The sequence below is a fragment of the Lagenorhynchus albirostris genome, chromosome 9, assembly GCF_949774975.1.
Source record: "Lagenorhynchus albirostris chromosome 9, mLagAlb1.1, whole genome shotgun sequence".
Taxonomy (NCBI): domain Eukaryota; kingdom Metazoa; phylum Chordata; class Mammalia; order Artiodactyla; family Delphinidae; genus Lagenorhynchus; species Lagenorhynchus albirostris.
This window is the reverse complement of record NC_083103.1, coordinates 12,629,540-12,646,494: the sequence shown is the minus strand read 5'-3', so window position 1 is coordinate 12,646,494 and position 16,955 is coordinate 12,629,540. Positions and strand designations below refer to the sequence as shown.

At 39.6% G+C, this 16,955-nt stretch overlaps 1 protein-coding gene across 2 annotated transcripts in view; it reads right to left on the bottom strand.

Annotated features, from left to right (window-relative positions):
• Positions 1–867: 867 nt before the first annotated feature.
• Positions 868–16,955, bottom strand: part of NUP160 (nucleoporin 160) — a 54,559-nt gene continuing 38,471 nt past the window's right edge. For both annotated transcript variants that reach the window (XM_060159139.1, XM_060159138.1), the window contains 13 exons: positions 13,858–13,953; positions 13,664–13,758; positions 13,473–13,569; positions 13,279–13,384; positions 9,220–9,380; positions 7,798–7,858; positions 6,896–7,006; positions 6,596–6,719; positions 5,522–5,623; positions 4,756–4,897; positions 2,975–3,100; positions 2,435–2,539; positions 868–1,971 (listed from right to left, as the gene is read on the bottom strand). In XM_060159139.1, the coding sequence (XP_060015122.1) occupies positions 1,882–1,971; positions 2,435–2,539; positions 2,975–3,100; positions 4,756–4,897; positions 5,522–5,623; positions 6,596–6,719; positions 6,896–7,006; positions 7,798–7,858; positions 9,220–9,380; positions 13,279–13,384; positions 13,473–13,569; positions 13,664–13,758; positions 13,858–13,953 (1,416 nt within the window). In that variant the 3' untranslated portion in view covers positions 868–1,881. The remainder of the gene's footprint in view (positions 1,972–2,434; positions 2,540–2,974; positions 3,101–4,755; positions 4,898–5,521; positions 5,624–6,595; positions 6,720–6,895; positions 7,007–7,797; positions 7,859–9,219; positions 9,381–13,278; positions 13,385–13,472; positions 13,570–13,663; positions 13,759–13,857; positions 13,954–16,955) is intronic.

Genomic DNA, 16,955 nt, shown 5'->3' with positions numbered 1-16,955 from the left:
GGTCAATATGAAACTCCGTGTGCCATAAACTCTATTATTAACAGAAATGGTACCTACTTTTATTGTCACAGGCTGGAAAGGTGTAACCTTACTAGTTACATTATGCTAAATTATTTAAGAACTATGAAGTTTTCCTCCAAGAGTCACACCTTTATTTAATGGTAGTTAAGCACTAAAAAAGAAGGGACCCCTTTTAATAGCAATTTGTAATCAGGAAATTGCCAGAGTTGGAAAACACAAGGAAAGACGATGCTATTAATACATCACATGGTCCAGAAAACGAAACTGCGGACTCAAAGTGATGAGAAAAGTGAAGTGAAAGAATGTGGACACCTTTTTTCTGTTCTGGTTGGATTTCAAAGTGAGGAAGGTGGAAGAAAATTGACAGAAGAGCTGGGCTGGCTCCAGCATGAGTTCTAGGTCTTGAACTAAAATAGTGAGGACAGGAAAAGCTGGTCAGTGTCTTATGAACTGCCAGCATGGAAACCACTGCTTTGCTCAACAATGCAAATGAACAGCTTTCTGCAACAGGGCCAGTCTTGAGCTACTTCTTATCTTTCAGAAATGGCTACAAGAGGGTTTGACATTTTTCAGGCTGTAGGTTATCATCCATTAGTCACTCATGAAAATATATCAAGTGAGGATACATATTTTGTGAAAGCTTTCTCTTGGTTATATATGTATATACAGGTCAAAATATATTTCTCGCTACAGTTGTAAGCCACAAGTTTATGGAGCTGGAAAGGCAAGACATCTTGTGGCCCCTAATTGCATCAAACACTTCGCATTAATCGTGGCAGAGATAATGTGAAGAAAGAGTCACATACCGCAGTATCTACCAATAACAGTACCACAGGGAAACTCACATTGTTATTTAAAATATATAATGTAAATATGGTATTGACATAAAAATTAAATGCTTATGAACAACTCAAGAAAGATCAAAGGGCATATAAGCAAGTACTATACAGATGGTTTCCTTAAAAGATAAATTTTAATATACAGAATAAAATTCAAGAGTTTATTTTTTCACGTCCCCCCGAATTTGTGGCCACGAATGCCTCTGAATCTGAAGAGGAAAGTTTATATTTTGGTCCAATATGTTATTAGACTGCCTGTATGATCAAGTCCGGCTTGATTATCATAAATCATAGAGGTTAATGGAATTTACTTTGAAAATGTATTACTTTTACAAATGATAAATTTTCAATTTTTTCTTAGCTAAGAGTTTATTCCACTTTAGCCTCAGAACCAGATTCAAGATATCTTCCTTAAAAAAAAAAAAAAGATATCTTCCTTAACAGCTGGTCATCACGTTAGGCTTAATCTAGGCAAATTACTTAATACCTTATTGGAGATCATAAAAAAACTCCACAATAAATAATGAAAAGGGTATGCAAAATCATTAGCCTCTGTTTGCAATACAGAAAATACATGTCAGTTCTGGACCAAAATAATTCCATTGAAATACAAAAAGTGATAGGGAAGAATGAAAGGATTTGCAGTGACTGCTTTTGGTGGTCAGCTACAACAAACCAACAACCATCAGCTGTTTTGGAAAGTGTAGGTGGGTTTTAATTTTCAGATAAAGAATGTCTTCGGTAGTTTAAAAAAATATAAACTCTAAAAAAGCTTGTGAATCATATACAAAAGCAGCTGTCTGAGACCAAGGCTGAAAACCAGAAACTGTGTGTTAGCACCACCAGCAAGCACAGGTCCTGTGACTCATCTGCCCTTCTTTCTTGTGCAGAATGCAGACTTGACTGTTGTACACATCATTTACAGGTATAAAAACCGGCCTGGAGTACAGGTTTCCTGTTGGGTAAAGTCTTAAGCCCTAAGAGGCACCAAGCAGTTCCAAAGGCTGGGCAACCATCCAGATCACAAGTTCCGACGATATAATAAATCCCGTGTTGCCTTATCAACTTTTTGCTGGTAGTCCTCCAATTTGTCAAGTATTTTCTGGGACAGCTGTAGGAGAAAAGAAGGGAATCATTGGAGAATAGGTCAAGGACTGAAAAAGACTAAAGTTATCAATCACTTTGACTTCAGCAACCAGATTTCCCCTAATAAAGTTGTGAGCCATTGTGCTTCATTTAACCACCATTCAGTATAGGAGTCTGCTCTGTGACTCCACTGATATAACTGGACTTTTCTGCTATATACAATACTCCAACCCTGTTTCCCTAACGAATTTCTAAATATGCAAATCATACCAGTATTTTTAATAAAAGCTTTATTAGCTCTCTTCCCAGAACCAGAGAGGTTATATCTGACTTAACTAATCATCTCATAAAGGGATTGGGCAGCATGTGAAGGGCAATAAATGGCTTCTGCCCTCTCCTTAATCCTTGAGAACCAGAAAAGCAAGCTTTAAGGTGTAACTGCTAACGCAAGGGCTTATATAAAATGCCCCAGGAGAGGGTTTACTCACTGCAATGTTGTGACTGTTGGCACTGTTCTCTCCCAGAGCCTGCAGAAGCTGATCAATGGAAGAGTATGGGAGCCACACCATTGGAGCTGTTGCAGACAGTGGAAACTGGAAAGAAAAATACCTATTATTTGAAGAAAATCTGAAAAGTGGACCATTTCTTCTGGGTAGCTACTTCCACAGGATTCGATAACATGAAATGCTTTACTTGTTTTCACAACAAGAAATTGTGTGTGTATGCATGCATGTGCGCACACACACGTGTGCACACGGTACATGACTGGAACCCTGCATCTCTTTTCAACTGGGGAACTGGTCCTTTTCTTAGTTAAATCAAATGTATTTTTAAATTCATATCATCTTTTATCTTAAAGTAGGGCTAAGGCTGATTAGGGATAAACACACTCAACAAAACTCTTCTCTAAATTGTCAATGAATGATACTATTTCCAGTCTGAAATTTAGATGTAAATTATCTGAAAAAACTTTGGAAAAGGAAAGTGTGATAATACAGAATTAAAAGGAAATGTGGATACAAGCCTACCTCAATTCCAAAGTACTGATGTCCTTTTCCCAATACAGCATCCACATATTCTGAAACCAAATCCACAGCTTCTTCTAAAAGGTCATAGTTTAAGTAGAGACGGAGCAACTCAGCAGCATCAACCTTCTGTAAAAAGTTAGTGATTAAGAACACTTACCAATTTCCATCTTACCTGGGCATGGACCAAAGGATGTTGAGTGTCTGATTCCCTGGCATTTATACTTTTCATTATAAATAAACAAACACCTTGGTTTACTTATCTTGGGATGAGGGTCGGATTCCCAAGAGCCCAGTTACCTCTGCGCACCTTGTGAGGCCCTTTCTGTTAAGTGGCCTTCCTCACCTGTTCTGTGATCTAAGACACATTTTAATTCTTTCCTAATTCGTTTCCACAGTAGTAAGTCAACAAACCTTCCCAGAAATGCTGAATACCAGAGATAACATAGTCACATTAATTCTCAGAAACATACGAATGACAAATGAGAAAGAAGTTAAAAGAATCACCAACTTTAAATGCTTGAATTACATTTGTATTTAACTCAGGGTGAGAGAAAAGTGATACAGCCTCAGTTTGGAAGGCCTCTCCTAATTATGTCAATTATGCTTTCTATATTCTGATTTGATCACAGTCTTAACTTTTACCATCTTAGCTGCTTTCTCTACTTTCTAACTTAAAAAAATAGGTTAACTTTCTTAAGCTTTATATTCTCTTTTCCTATTGTGCCCAATGTATTTCAGGTACAGTAGTTCTCAAACTTAGCATGCATCAAATCAAATCATGACCTTGTTAAAATATAGATCCTGGATCCCAACTCCAAGGTAATTTGATTCTGTAAGTCTGGGATGCAGCTCAGGAATCTATATTTTGAAGAAGCCCACCATCAAAATAATTTAATGCAGGTGGCCCAAGGACCCAATTTTGACAGAAACTGAAAGAAACACTGCTGTAGAATGTAGTGGAATAACTGAGGACATGGAAAGGAGATGTGACCCATAAGCCCCCCGCCCGGCAAACCGGGGGCCTGCGAAGAAGCATTGGGTGCTTTGGGCACTGATCCATGAGATGTCCTCAGTATAATCAGAGTGGTGGGAACGCAAGGAAATGTCCTTGTGCTACTTCAGTATAATCAAAATAATGGTGGGAACCTTGTGCTGCTTTTGCGCTCAAGGACGAAGCACGGCATGTTTTCAAGAAAGCCCATTATTGCTTGTATAATCAATAGAAACATATGTTGCTGCTTTGGCATTTCTGGAATGTTAAGAAAATAAGTCTTAAAATGTAAACCTAGATAATGCTTTAATAAAAGCTACCACAGCAGGACAGACGGCGCTGTTTTGCCTGAGCGAGCGGCAGCCCTCTACTGCTGTGCCTCGGCACAGTTCATCTCGCGTGACGAGCTTGCTTTCGGCCCTGTCATAACATAAACTACAACAGTAGACTTTGAAAAGAATTCCACTCACTCCTGTGAATTTTTTGAGTAATGAATAGTGAATGCTGTGTTCCATATATACTCATTGTTCTAAATACACACTCATTGTTCAGTGAGCACACAAGCATGCATTAACTTAATCACCAACACGGAGAACTTTAAATCTAAACACCCAGTACTTCACAGGACTGAAGTAAACTGTTTTTAGCTAAGACTGAGAAGCTGTAAGTATATAAGTCGGTATATTTCCATAAATTGTCACTCTATCTTTTCCTTTTTAATCATCTCATGAAGTTATTCAGGACGATAAAGACCAGGTTCTTACTCTCTATAAGTTAAGATACCACTTACCTTATAACTGTTTATAAGCCAGTTAGGCAGAGGCACTCCATGAGACAAGAGCTTGTTGATTACACAGTGGTGATATAAGTTATTCTGGACTTTGTACTTTTCCAGGTAAGTTGATAATAGCCTCCATGCTTCATCTGTAGCACTTGATAAAAGGAGAAAGGACTTTGAGTTCCAGATTCTTAATAGATAATTATAGTACCATTCAAAGCATGTATTTACATGGAAAAAATCTTTATAGACACTCACAACAGAATTGATAATACAGCTAAATGACAACTAACATTATTAGCGCCAATGTGACTTAGGGGTGGTACTAGAAACTAGATGACTTGGATTCTTGTATTTCCCAATAACCACATATTAACTCAACTAAACAATTCACTTTACTTGTTTGTTCCAGATTTCTAAAACAAGGAAATTGGCTCAGACCACTATTTCCAAACCTGATCAAGCATTAGAATCATGCAGTAGTTCTGATTTAGAAGATTAGGGTGATATCTTGTAATCTGTACTTTGATAGTAATTCTGGTGTTAATTTAGGGTTTGAAAAATAATGTCAGAAGACTTCAAGACTGTAAAATGCTATAATTCTAAAGTGCTAAGCTGCATAATACAAATTATAAATGCAATTCAGGAAAGGGAAGTTTACTGAGGGTTAGGGTTGTTAGAGAAGGATTCTGAAGACACTAAAGTACATTCAGGTAGACACTGGGGAAGGATATGGAGGGTAAGCCCTTGCAGGGTTGGATGAAGACTAGGGCTATACCTAGACTCCTTAGTGGTGATGACTGATGAGAGCTGATTGGCTGCTAGCCAGGCCCAGGCTTCTGCTTGGGCTGCCTCTCCTCCAAACTGCAATTTGATGCATCTGCAATGAAAATGGTTCCACACAGGGTAAACTAATTTGCTGAAAAGCACCACATTATTTTGCTACTGAAACTGGAGACGAGATGACAACTTTAGCTCTAGTCTATTACTAAATTCACCCTGGGTACTGGCTCTTCCCTCTCCTCACAGCCACACAACTGGATGACCCACAAGGCCATTAATAAGTGTTGAGATTATTTACTTACAAGAGAAAATTGATGATGAAAAATTCTGATGGTGGGCTTCCCTGGTGGCGCAGTGGTTAAGAATCTGCCTGCCAATGCAGGGGACATGGGTTCGAGCCCTGGTCCGGGAAGATCCCACATGCCGCGGAGCAACTAAGCCCGTGCGCCACAACTACTGAGCCTGCGCTCTAGAGCCTGGAAGCCACAACTACTGAGCCCACGTGCCACAACTACTGAAGCCCGTGCGGCTAGAGCCCATGCTCTGCAACAAGAGAAGCTACCACAATGAGAAGCCTGCTCACCGCAACGAAGAGTAGCCCCTGCTCGCTGCAACTAGAGAGAGAAAGCCCGCATGCAGGAAGGAAAATCCAACGCAGCCAAAAAAAAAAAAATCTGATGGTTTATTTCTAACTCACAAACAACTTGACTAATATTTAGGTATAATGTAACTTTAATAAGAAGTACTTTTTAACAATGTTTGCAGGGGCCACTAGATGTCCTAAAGGATTGAAGAGAACATATGCCTTATCTAAATGGACACCACTATTTAACCCAGGTTATCTACTGTCATGTGGCCATGTGGGCTCAGGAATGCCAGATCTGATTTCTCAAAAGAAGCTATAAATCAAGATTAAAAAAAAAAAATCATTGTGTGTATTACACAAAAACTGTTCTTTAAAGCAGCCTTGTAGGATACCGGCTCGTGTGACTACTGCTTCACACTAAGCAACAGCAGAGTATTTTTGCATTAGAAAATTAAGATTACTGAAAGACAATTGCATACATACTTGAAAGCAAGTCCCTCAAAGACTGGCATTAAGGGAAGCTTAAAAGTCTGGCAGAGTGCTATGGCAGTGTCAAAGAGGCCAGCCTGAACCAAGAGAGTGACCATCTCCTCTGCTGACGAACTTCCTGCGGAAATGGAAAAGAGCTATTTAGTGCACCCAACGGCATATGGAAATGAACTGAACCCAAAGACTGCTTCCTTGATGAATACCTCATAATAACAATGACGTGCTTTAATACCCATCTAGTATACTATGTCCACTGCCCGGCCCTAAAATGTGCTGTTGGTGCTGAATGCCTACCTGCAACCGCGACTGCTGAGGGATCGTGCTGAGCTAGAGTGAGGCGAATGCGAGCCAAGGAACACTCTTTCTCCAGATCTTCTAGTTCCAGGATTTCAATTTGTCTATTTGCTATAAGCCAAAGAAAAACATTTTTAATTCCCAAAGTACAAAGGAAGTGCCTATTAGACTAACTCAACCTGTCAATTCCCACTAAAAATTAAGTAACATTCAGTTTTAATTTCATGAAGGTGGGGAGAAAACAAGGGGTTCAATAAAAGCTAACTTGAAAAATAAAGTAACATCCCGGTCTCACACTACAGCTGAGTCAAATCAAAGGACTCTAATGACAACAGCTGCAAATGAGGAGGCACTTGCAAGGCCTTTCACAAAAAATTTCAATTAACTCTTACAACTGTGAAACACTGCTATCTCTATCAGTAAGAAAGGAGCATGCTCAAAGTGAGAGCCAGAATTAAAACCAACTGTGCCTGACTCTAGAGCCCAGGCTCTTTAAGGAAGGAAATCATGCCTCCATGGTGATACCAAAGGAGCCTGATAAAAAAACGTTTGGTACTAAGCTGATTTAAAAACAACAAACAACAAATGCACACGCGTGCGCGCGCGCGCGCACACACACACACACACACACACACACACACATTTTTAAGCATTTTCATTTCCCATACAGGCATACAAAGTTTCAAAGAGCTACCAGACAACCTTTAACAGAATATTGAAAACAAACTACCAAGAAGGAACTTTACAATATTTTAATAATATAACTACCATACATATACAATATACTACAATATAATTATACACAGTATTACAACTACTATCCAAAAAATAAATATAAATACTACTACTATAACAATATAATTGCTCTTCAGCAAAGAATCAGCATGAGATCCCTGACTCACTTGGGGCAGCTGTGCATTCTCCATCATGATTCCTCTTAGGGGATGCTCCAGGGCGATCATACTGAAAAGACAAAACAATAGATATAACTGTGAGAAACTAGGGTTTTTTTTAAAAATTAATTTTATTTTTTGGCTGCATCGTGTGGCATGTGGGATCTTAGTTCCCTGACCAGGGATTGAACTCATGCCCCTGTGGTGGAAGCGTGGAGTCTTAACCACTGGACCGCTGGGGAAGTCCCTGAAAAATGAGCATTTTATTTTCATATCATTTTTTTTGTGTGTGGGAACTTTTATTCTTTTTTCTATTTTATTCATTAAAAAAAATTTATTTATTTATTTTTGGCTGTGTTGGGTTTTTGTTTCTGTGCGAGGGCTTTTTCCAGTTGCGGTAAGCGGGGGCCACTCTTCATCGCGGTGCGCGGCCTCTCTTGTTGTGGAGCACAGGCTCCAGATGCGCAGGCTCAGTAGTTGTGGCTCATGGGCCCAGTTGCTCCACGGTATGTGGGATCTTTCCAGACCAGGGCTCGAACCCGTGTCCCCTGCATTGGCAGGCAGATTCTTAACCACTGTGCCACCAGGGAAGCCCCTCATTTTTAATATATACCCTTTTTTTTTTCATTAACTATGATCCAGAGCTTTCAGGCTTAAATTCTCTCAACGTAAATTATGTTTATTTCAACTAGCACAGCTCTTCTCACAAAAGTACTGTAACTATTAGACAAAGAAATGGAGTTGTTTGCCAACTTGGCTCACTTAGCTAAAATATGTTACTGAGTCCAAGGACACAGATTTGATCTCCATATAAACCACTTGACTTTCCTTGGTTTCAGAGTTACATTCTCTACCCATAACCCTGGGAAGAAGCATAGTACATTCAGGAACTATACAATACAAGTAGCTGGGAGTATATGACCCCATCAGCATGACAAAAAAAAAACACCTCACAGTTCGCCTCCCCTAAAATAGTAGCAATAGATTAAATTAACAAAAATGAATGAAATAAAAGCAGCTACCACTTACTGAGCACTTTCTGCAGGCCAGGCACTGTCACTGCTCTAAGCACTCTACATGAATTATCTCATTTAATACCCAAACAATCCTATAAGGTAGACATTATTATTGTCATCATCCCTATTTTATCCAAGAGGCTAACTGGACAGTAAAAGATTAAGTAATTTGCCTGAAGTTAGGTTGTCTAACTCCAAAACCACTCTGTAATACTTATTCCTACAATAATTCTGAACTTGGAAACTAAAGGGGTAGTAACATGTAACAAATGAATTGCTACAAAAATATATTAAGTCCACAAATATCCCAGTGGAAATTTTAAATGAAATGAAGCAAAATGAGGTAATAGTTTTCAAAGGACCAAACCAAATAAATTAAATGATCCCCCAATTCCAGGATGGAAAGTTTTCATACCACTGCACCAGATGCTGGCTGAACAATCCATGCGTATTCTGGGCGAATAAGGCGTAAACAATTAATAGCAGCCAGATAACAGTTGCCTTGCTTCTCAAGTCCCCGGAGAGTTCGAACCTCTCTGCCAAGACGCATTCCGTATTCAAACATCACTGTGCCAGCTATAAGGCAATAATAGACATTACAATTTCAAAAACGTATCTCTTTAGAGATACACAGAGAGTTTGTCACACTTATCAAACATTAAAATTTAAAACAAAAATTGAGTTTAACTTAAAACCACAAAAAATCATGTGCTGGTGAGAATGTGGAAAAATTGGAACCCTTGTGTACTGCTGTAGGGAATGTAAACTGGTATAGCCACTACGGAAAACAGTACAGCAGTTCTTCAAAAAATTAAAAATAGAATTACCTTATAATTCATCAATTCCACTTTTGGGTATATACCACCCCCCCAAAAACAAACAAACGAACTGAAAGCAGAGTCTTGCAGAATTATTTGTACATCCTTGTTCCTAGCAGTATTATTCACAACAGGCAAAAGATGGAAACATCCAAGTTTCCAGAAAAATGTGATATATCCATACAATGGAATATTATAAATTCTGACACTTGCTACAACATGGATGAACCTTAAAGAGTTTATGCCAAGTGAAATAAGTCTGTCACAAAAGTCAAATACTATATGATTCTGGTAGCCAAATTTATAGACACAGAATAGAATGGTGGTTGCCAGGGGATGGGGGAGGAGGGAATGGGAAGTTGTTGTTTAAGGAGTATAGTTTCCATTTTGCAAGATGAAAATAATTCTGGAGACTGGTTACGCAGTAATGTGAAGGTACTTAGCACTACTAAATACTTAAGAATGGTTAAGATAGTAAAGTTTATGTATATGTACTTCACCTCCACCACCACCAAAAAAAAAAAATCCCCCAAATATCTAAAATGTTACTTTTGATGTTTAGATACTACGTTCCCAGAGAGTACAGAGAGCTAGTCTCAGCCATATTGTCACCTATTCCCCACCCAGGATTTGGGTGCTCTGTCCAAATCATACTCATTTTTTTTTTTTTTTGGCTATGCCATGTGGCATGTGGAATTTTAGTTCTCCGACCGGGGACTGAACCTGCACCCACTGTATTGGAAGTGTGGAGTCTTAACCACTGGACCACCAGGGAAGTCCCCCAAGGTCACAGACTCTTATTTTATTTTATTTTTTTAATAAATTTATTTATTTTTATTTTTGTCTGCGTTTGGTCTTTGTTGCTGCGCGCAGGCTTTCTCTAGTTGCGGCAAGCGGAGGCTACTCTTTGTTGCAGTACGTGGGCTTCTCATTGCAGTGGTTTCTCTTGTTGCGGAGCACAGGCTCTAGGCGTGCCGGCTTCAGTAGTTGTGGCACGTGGGCTCTAGAGCGCAGGCTCAGTAGTTGTGGTGCACGGGCTTAGCCACTCCGTGGCATGCGGGATCTTCCCAGACCAGGGCTCGAACCTGTGCCCCCTGCATTGGTGGGTGGATTCTTAACCACTGCTCCACCAGGGAAGTCCCAGACTCTTATTTTTATAATGCTTTAGTTACATAGGTTGAATGAAATATTGAAAAAACATTGTTCTGAGACAGCATGGGACTCCAGAAACTAAACAGATTTTAAAATTCCCTTTCAGTTTCCAAATCAAATCAAACTATTTTTCATCCCAAATATTTTGAGTGCCTGCAATATGTAAGACATTTTGTCAGAAAAACAGCCTTGCTCCAGAAAGACCTGAACGTTAATCTAGCTAAGCTGGTCTTAATCAGGTTGATGTAATGGATGTTGTCATTGTGAAAGTAGTAATATATCTTGAATCATCTATTTTTCCTTTCTTGCATTACTCAAAGAATATGCAGGACTTCCCTGGTGGCGCAGTGGTTAAGAATCTGCCTGCCAATGCAGGGGACACGTGTTTGAGCCCTGGTCTGGGAAGATCCACATGCCACAGAGCAACTTATTCCATGAGCCACAACTACTGAGCCTGCGTGACACAACTACTGAAGCCCATGCGCCTAGAGCCCGTGCTCCGCAATAAGAGAAGCCACTGCAATGAGAAGCCCATGCACTGCAATGAAGAGTAGCCCCTGCTCGCCGCAACTAGAGAAAGCCTGCGCAGCAATGAAGACCCAACGCAGCCAAAAATAAATAAATAAATTTATTTAAAAAAAAAAGAAAAAGAATATGTAAACATATTTTACCATTAGGAATATTAAGAACATGCCTATGAATTACTTCCATCCATTCTTCCCAATGAAAATGAGTAAGAAACCTAATAAAAGACTCTGAGTGAAAATGGTATAAAAATGTTAGAGGTTCCAAAGGGTAACCACAATGGTCATCTTGTAAAATATGATCTTAAAACAGATATGTAATCCCTTTATTTTAGCTGACCTGATAAGGACTTCATTGTCATCATACAAATCCAAATTTAGAAATGTTCTACAAAAATGACTGGCCTTTCTTCTTCAAATATATCAACGTCATCAAAGGCAAAGTAAGGCTAAAAGAATGCTCCAGATTAAAGGAGACTAAAGAGGACAATTAAATGCAAGATGTGATCCTAGATCAGGGGGTGAGGACAGTATGGGAGAAATGTACTATTAAAAAAAATCTTCCCTGGTGGTGCAGTGGTTAAGAATCTTCCCTGGTGGTGCAGTGGTTAAGAATCTGCTGCCAATGCAGGGGATACGGGGTTGGGCCCTGCCCCAGGAAGGTCCCATATGCCGTGGAGCAAGTAACCCCATGCACCACAACTACTGAGCCTGCACTCTGAAGCCTGCAAGCCACAACAACTGAGCCCCGCACACCTAGAGTCCGTGCTCTGCAGCAAGAGAAGCCACGACAACAAGAGGCCGCCCGCACTCGGCAACAAAGAGTAGCCCCTGCTCGTCACAACTAAAGAAAGTCCGTGCACAGCAATGAGGACCCAACACAGCCAAAAATAAATAAATTAAAAAAAAAAAACCCATTATGTTTGGCCATATTTAAATGTGAATAGCACATAAGATAAGAGCACCACATTTACATTTAATTCACAAAATTAGTTACATGTTCTCAGTTTGATAATTGTATTGAGGTTATATAAGGAAATGTCCTTGAGATGCAAGTATTTATGTACTGAGACATGATGTCCACAACTTACTCTCAAAAGGATCAGCAAAAATAAGAGAAAAGAAAGGCCAAAAGCAAAATGGTACAGGAACTTAAAACCAGCCACAAGAATTCAAGGTGCCTTTAGTGAAATAACATTTCTTTTAAAATTAGATGTAATGGACTTCCCTGGTGGCCCAGTGGTTAAGAATCCGCCTGCCAATGCAGGGGACACGGGTTCAAGCCCTGGTCTGGGAAGATCCCACATGCCGCGGAGCAACTAAGCCAGTGCACCACAACTACTGAGCCTGTACTCTAGAGCCTTCAAGCCACAACTACTGAGCCAGTGCGCCACAACTAATGAAGCCTACACACCTAGAGCCCATGCTCTGCAACAAGAGAAGCCACCGCAGTGAGAAGCCTGAACACCACAATGAAGAGTAGCCCCTGCTCACCGCAACTAGAGAAAGCCCGTGGGCAGCAATGAAGACCCAATGCAGCCAAAAAAATAAAAAATAATAGTAAAAAATAAAATTAGATGGAAGATACACACAGAATGCCATCTAACTAGAAATGCCTCAAGAATGTTCTAGAATGGGAGAAGTGCCTTTTTTTTTGGCCGCGCTGAGTGGCTTGTGGGGATCTTAGTTCCCTGACCAGGGATTGAAACTGTGCCCTCGGCAGTGAAAGCGGGGAGTCCTAACCAGTGGACCACCAGGGAATTCACGAGAAGTGCCTATCTTTAGGGCGTACAGGTAATCCACAAAAAGGTGAAGCTAACCTCGAACTTAAACATAAGTTCCCCAACTGCCTGTAGAGAACACTTGTCCAATGGTAAAAATAAGGTAAAAATTACTAAGTCAAACAGATAATAGTTTTTGTAAGACACAATACAACTGATAAGGTTGCCTCCACAAAGACTGTACGCTTCAACTGCTCACCCTTCCGGTAATTGTGACGATAGATGTGGAAGGCATACAGAAGCTCATAGTAATTGTAAGTCATAAGGTCCACAGCTCTCGCACGTGATTCAATTATTCCCACAACCTAAAGGAGGCAATCAGATATCAAAGTTAGTAGCCAGCATGACAACCACCACAGCTATGTCCAGTCATCAGTGGATAAATAAAATTACCTCATTATGCAGATTCACATAGGGAAACTCTACAAGATCCTGTAGCTGTGAGCGTTCACAAAGAACTACCACCAGCTGCCGTAAACAATCTAACTGTCTAGAAGGAAAAGTGATATGAGGGTAAATTTTCTTAGTGGATTACACAGGGCTGGTAAATTGCCTCCTCTAAATAAGACTGTGAGATTGATTACCTGCTGGAATCAGGAATTTGGGTTAAGGCTTCATATGCGTGGCTATTGTGACCTAAATCCAAATGATGTTTGAAAATGCATGTCCTTAAAGTAGCCTAAGTATCAAACATAGGGAAAAAAAGAACAATAGAAATTAAAACACCACATCCATGATAAACCTCAAGGGCAATAACTAGATTACAGTTAGTCCTTACCTGACTTTTCCAGTCATCACCTGCTTCAGTTATTGCTGATGTAGCCAACTGAATAACCAGTTCAGGCAACCCAACGACATCGAGCAGACGCAAAACCTAAGGGGAAACAGAAGAAGAAATTTCCATTAATATTAACATGGTATAGTGCACTTCAAATTAGACTACGATTTAAAATCAATTAGAAAGATAAGTAGGTAAGATAAAGATTAAATCAAAGGTGCCGACAACAAGATGGACAAGATTATTTGGTTAATATTTAAGATTTTCCTTTAGATTCTACTGTTAAATAAGACACCTGTTGTAAAACCCTTTATTGGTCTTTTCTGTGCACAGCTCTATCCTCAGTGTTTAGTACATAATAGGTTCTCAGTAAATGTTTGTTGAATGAGCAAATATAATTTCACTACTAACTTTTCCTACTAACTGTTTAGGTCACAGATGAATTTAAAGCCTAGTAAATTAGCATCATAGCCTTATAGAAACACTAAAGAGAATACATTAATGTCTGACATAACCCATTTCTAATACAACATAGGATAGTGCTCTTTAAACTTTTTTGATTGTCCACCCTATTGAGAATGTCTGAGTACACTCCCCAGACATTTACTTATACTATATACACACATTTCTAAAAAATATGTATAATAAGACTTTCAAAATAGAAATTTCTTAAAGATGAAGATAAAGGTAGTTTAAAAATTATTATTTGTAGTTATTAGTACTTACTGATTATTTGCTTTTTTCTGCCTTATTAGCAGTATAAAAACATCTTTTTCTTCTGGATGCTTACAGTTTTTTTTTTTTTTTTAAGGTTATACTTCTTAATGAAGTATAACATAGTTAGAAACGTACACAAATCCTAAGTACATAGCTGGTTGAACGTTCACAAAGTAAACATACCCATGTTCCCAGCAGCCAAGTTAAGAATTATAATATACCAATACTCCAAAGCCCCTGCATGACTCCTTCCAGCCACTACTGAATTTTATTAGTTTTGTTTTTAATTTCATGGAAACAGGATCTATAGTATTCTTTGTGTGTGCCTACTTTTTTTTCTTTTTTAACAAAATATAAATTTATTTATTTATTTACTTTTGGCTGCGTTGGGTCTTCGTTGCTGCACGCGGGCTCTCTCTAGTTGCCGCGAGTGGGGGCTACTCTTCATTGTGGTGTGCAGGCTTCTCACTGTGGTGGCTTCTCTTGTTGCAGAGCAGGGGCTCTAGGGTGCGCGGGCTTCTGTAGTTGTGGTGCACAGGCTTAGTTGCTCCACGGCATGTGGGATCTTCCCAGACCAGGGCTTGAACCCGTGTCTCCTGCATTGGCAGGTGGATTCTTAACCACTGCGCCACCAGGGAAGCCCTGTCTGCCTGCTTTTGCTTAACATGTTTGTAAGACTGATCTATGTTATTTCATTCAGCAATTCATTTCATTGCTGTGTTGTAGTCCATTGAAAGAATATCCCATAATCCATCGATCCATTCTCTTAATGGATAGTTGGATTGTTTCTAGTACATGAATTTTATGACATGCTGCTTGGAACATACATACATATGTCTTTTAGTAAACATGTATATCTTTCCATATACATTTAGAATTGGAATTACTGGGTCAGAAGGCATGTCAAAGATTGGAGCCAGTAGGTAAAAAGTTTTCCAGAGTGGCTGTAACCAATTTATACTCCACCATAGGTGATCAGGATGCCTTGATTATTTGCATGGCTTCCTACTATCTTGAATTGACATTTTAATTCAAGGTACACTTAGTTAGATTTTAAAGTGGCATTCTTGAAAAGTTCAATTGTTTCTGGCTGATTCTCAGATCTGATTACAGACCGTCACTCTTTTTACCTTGCAGTGTGGTTGATGAAGAGCCTATATCAAAAGTAGAAGTGCCAGCCCCATCTTATCCTAATTTGTTCGTATGCACTTTGTTAATATATTCAATCTGGCTGCTTCACAGGAATTTTTTTTTTTTTTTTGGCCACACAATGCATGGGATGTGGGATCTTAGTTCCCCAACCAGGGATCGAACCCATGCCCCCTGCATCACCACGTGGAGTCTTAACCACTGGACCACCAGGGAAGTCCCTTCACATGAATTTTTAAAAGCCAAGTCCATACAGTAAAATTTTATTTATTTAACTGAAGTATAGTTGATTTACAATGTGTTAATTACTGCCGTACAGCAAAGTGATTCAGTTATACATATATACACATTCTTTTTTTTTTTCGGTGATTTTCATTAAAATTAAGCAATATAATGTGTAAATCAGCTTAACCAGGCAAACATACTGAAATCAAGTGGATGAGTGAGAGTGCCACTCTGCAACGCTGCCCCTCGCTGTGACTCACTCTTCCCTCAGATGCCTACCTCGAGACTAAGTGACAAATGACCACCTGGTGAAAGGACCAAATAAGGGCACCAGAGTCAATCCTGATATTAAACATTTGCACATCTTAATTTATTTGTTCTGTGAGTGAGTCCACTGGAGCAGTGATTTTTTATGTTTTTTTTTTTCCAGTGATGAAAACTATGGAGGGTCTCCACAGAAAAAAATACAGAATGCTTTGCACGTATTTTCAGGGGATGTACTGATACCTCAAACCTATCTGGCCTCAGATTAAAAATCTTTACTTAAAATTCAAAATAATTTTCTCATTAGTAGAATGGCAGACAGTTATTAAGAGTTATAAATCTACTTCCGTATAAATTTATTTATCTCTTTAACAAGCAATGAACAAACTGTGAAGCCTGCTCCTGTCGCATTTACTTTTTGGTAGGAAATCCAGATAAACAAATAACGTAGAATCTAGGGGTGGAGTCAAGATGGTGGACGAGGAGGACACGGAATTCGTGTCTCCTCACAACTAGGGCACCTACAGGAACCTGTGGGGGGGACCATGGGGATGGCAGGAACCCCCAGCGACCAAGTAGGATGTGTGAAGTGGGGGGGAGTGAGGGGGGAGAAGTGGAGGCGGGACAGGACTGGTGCCCGAGGGGCGGCTGGGGGAGGGGGAAGGATCCCACACCCGAAGGGGGAAATTGGGGGACCACTGGGAGGGCAGAGGAGCAAAAGGGAGAGTGGCCAGGTTTCCCTG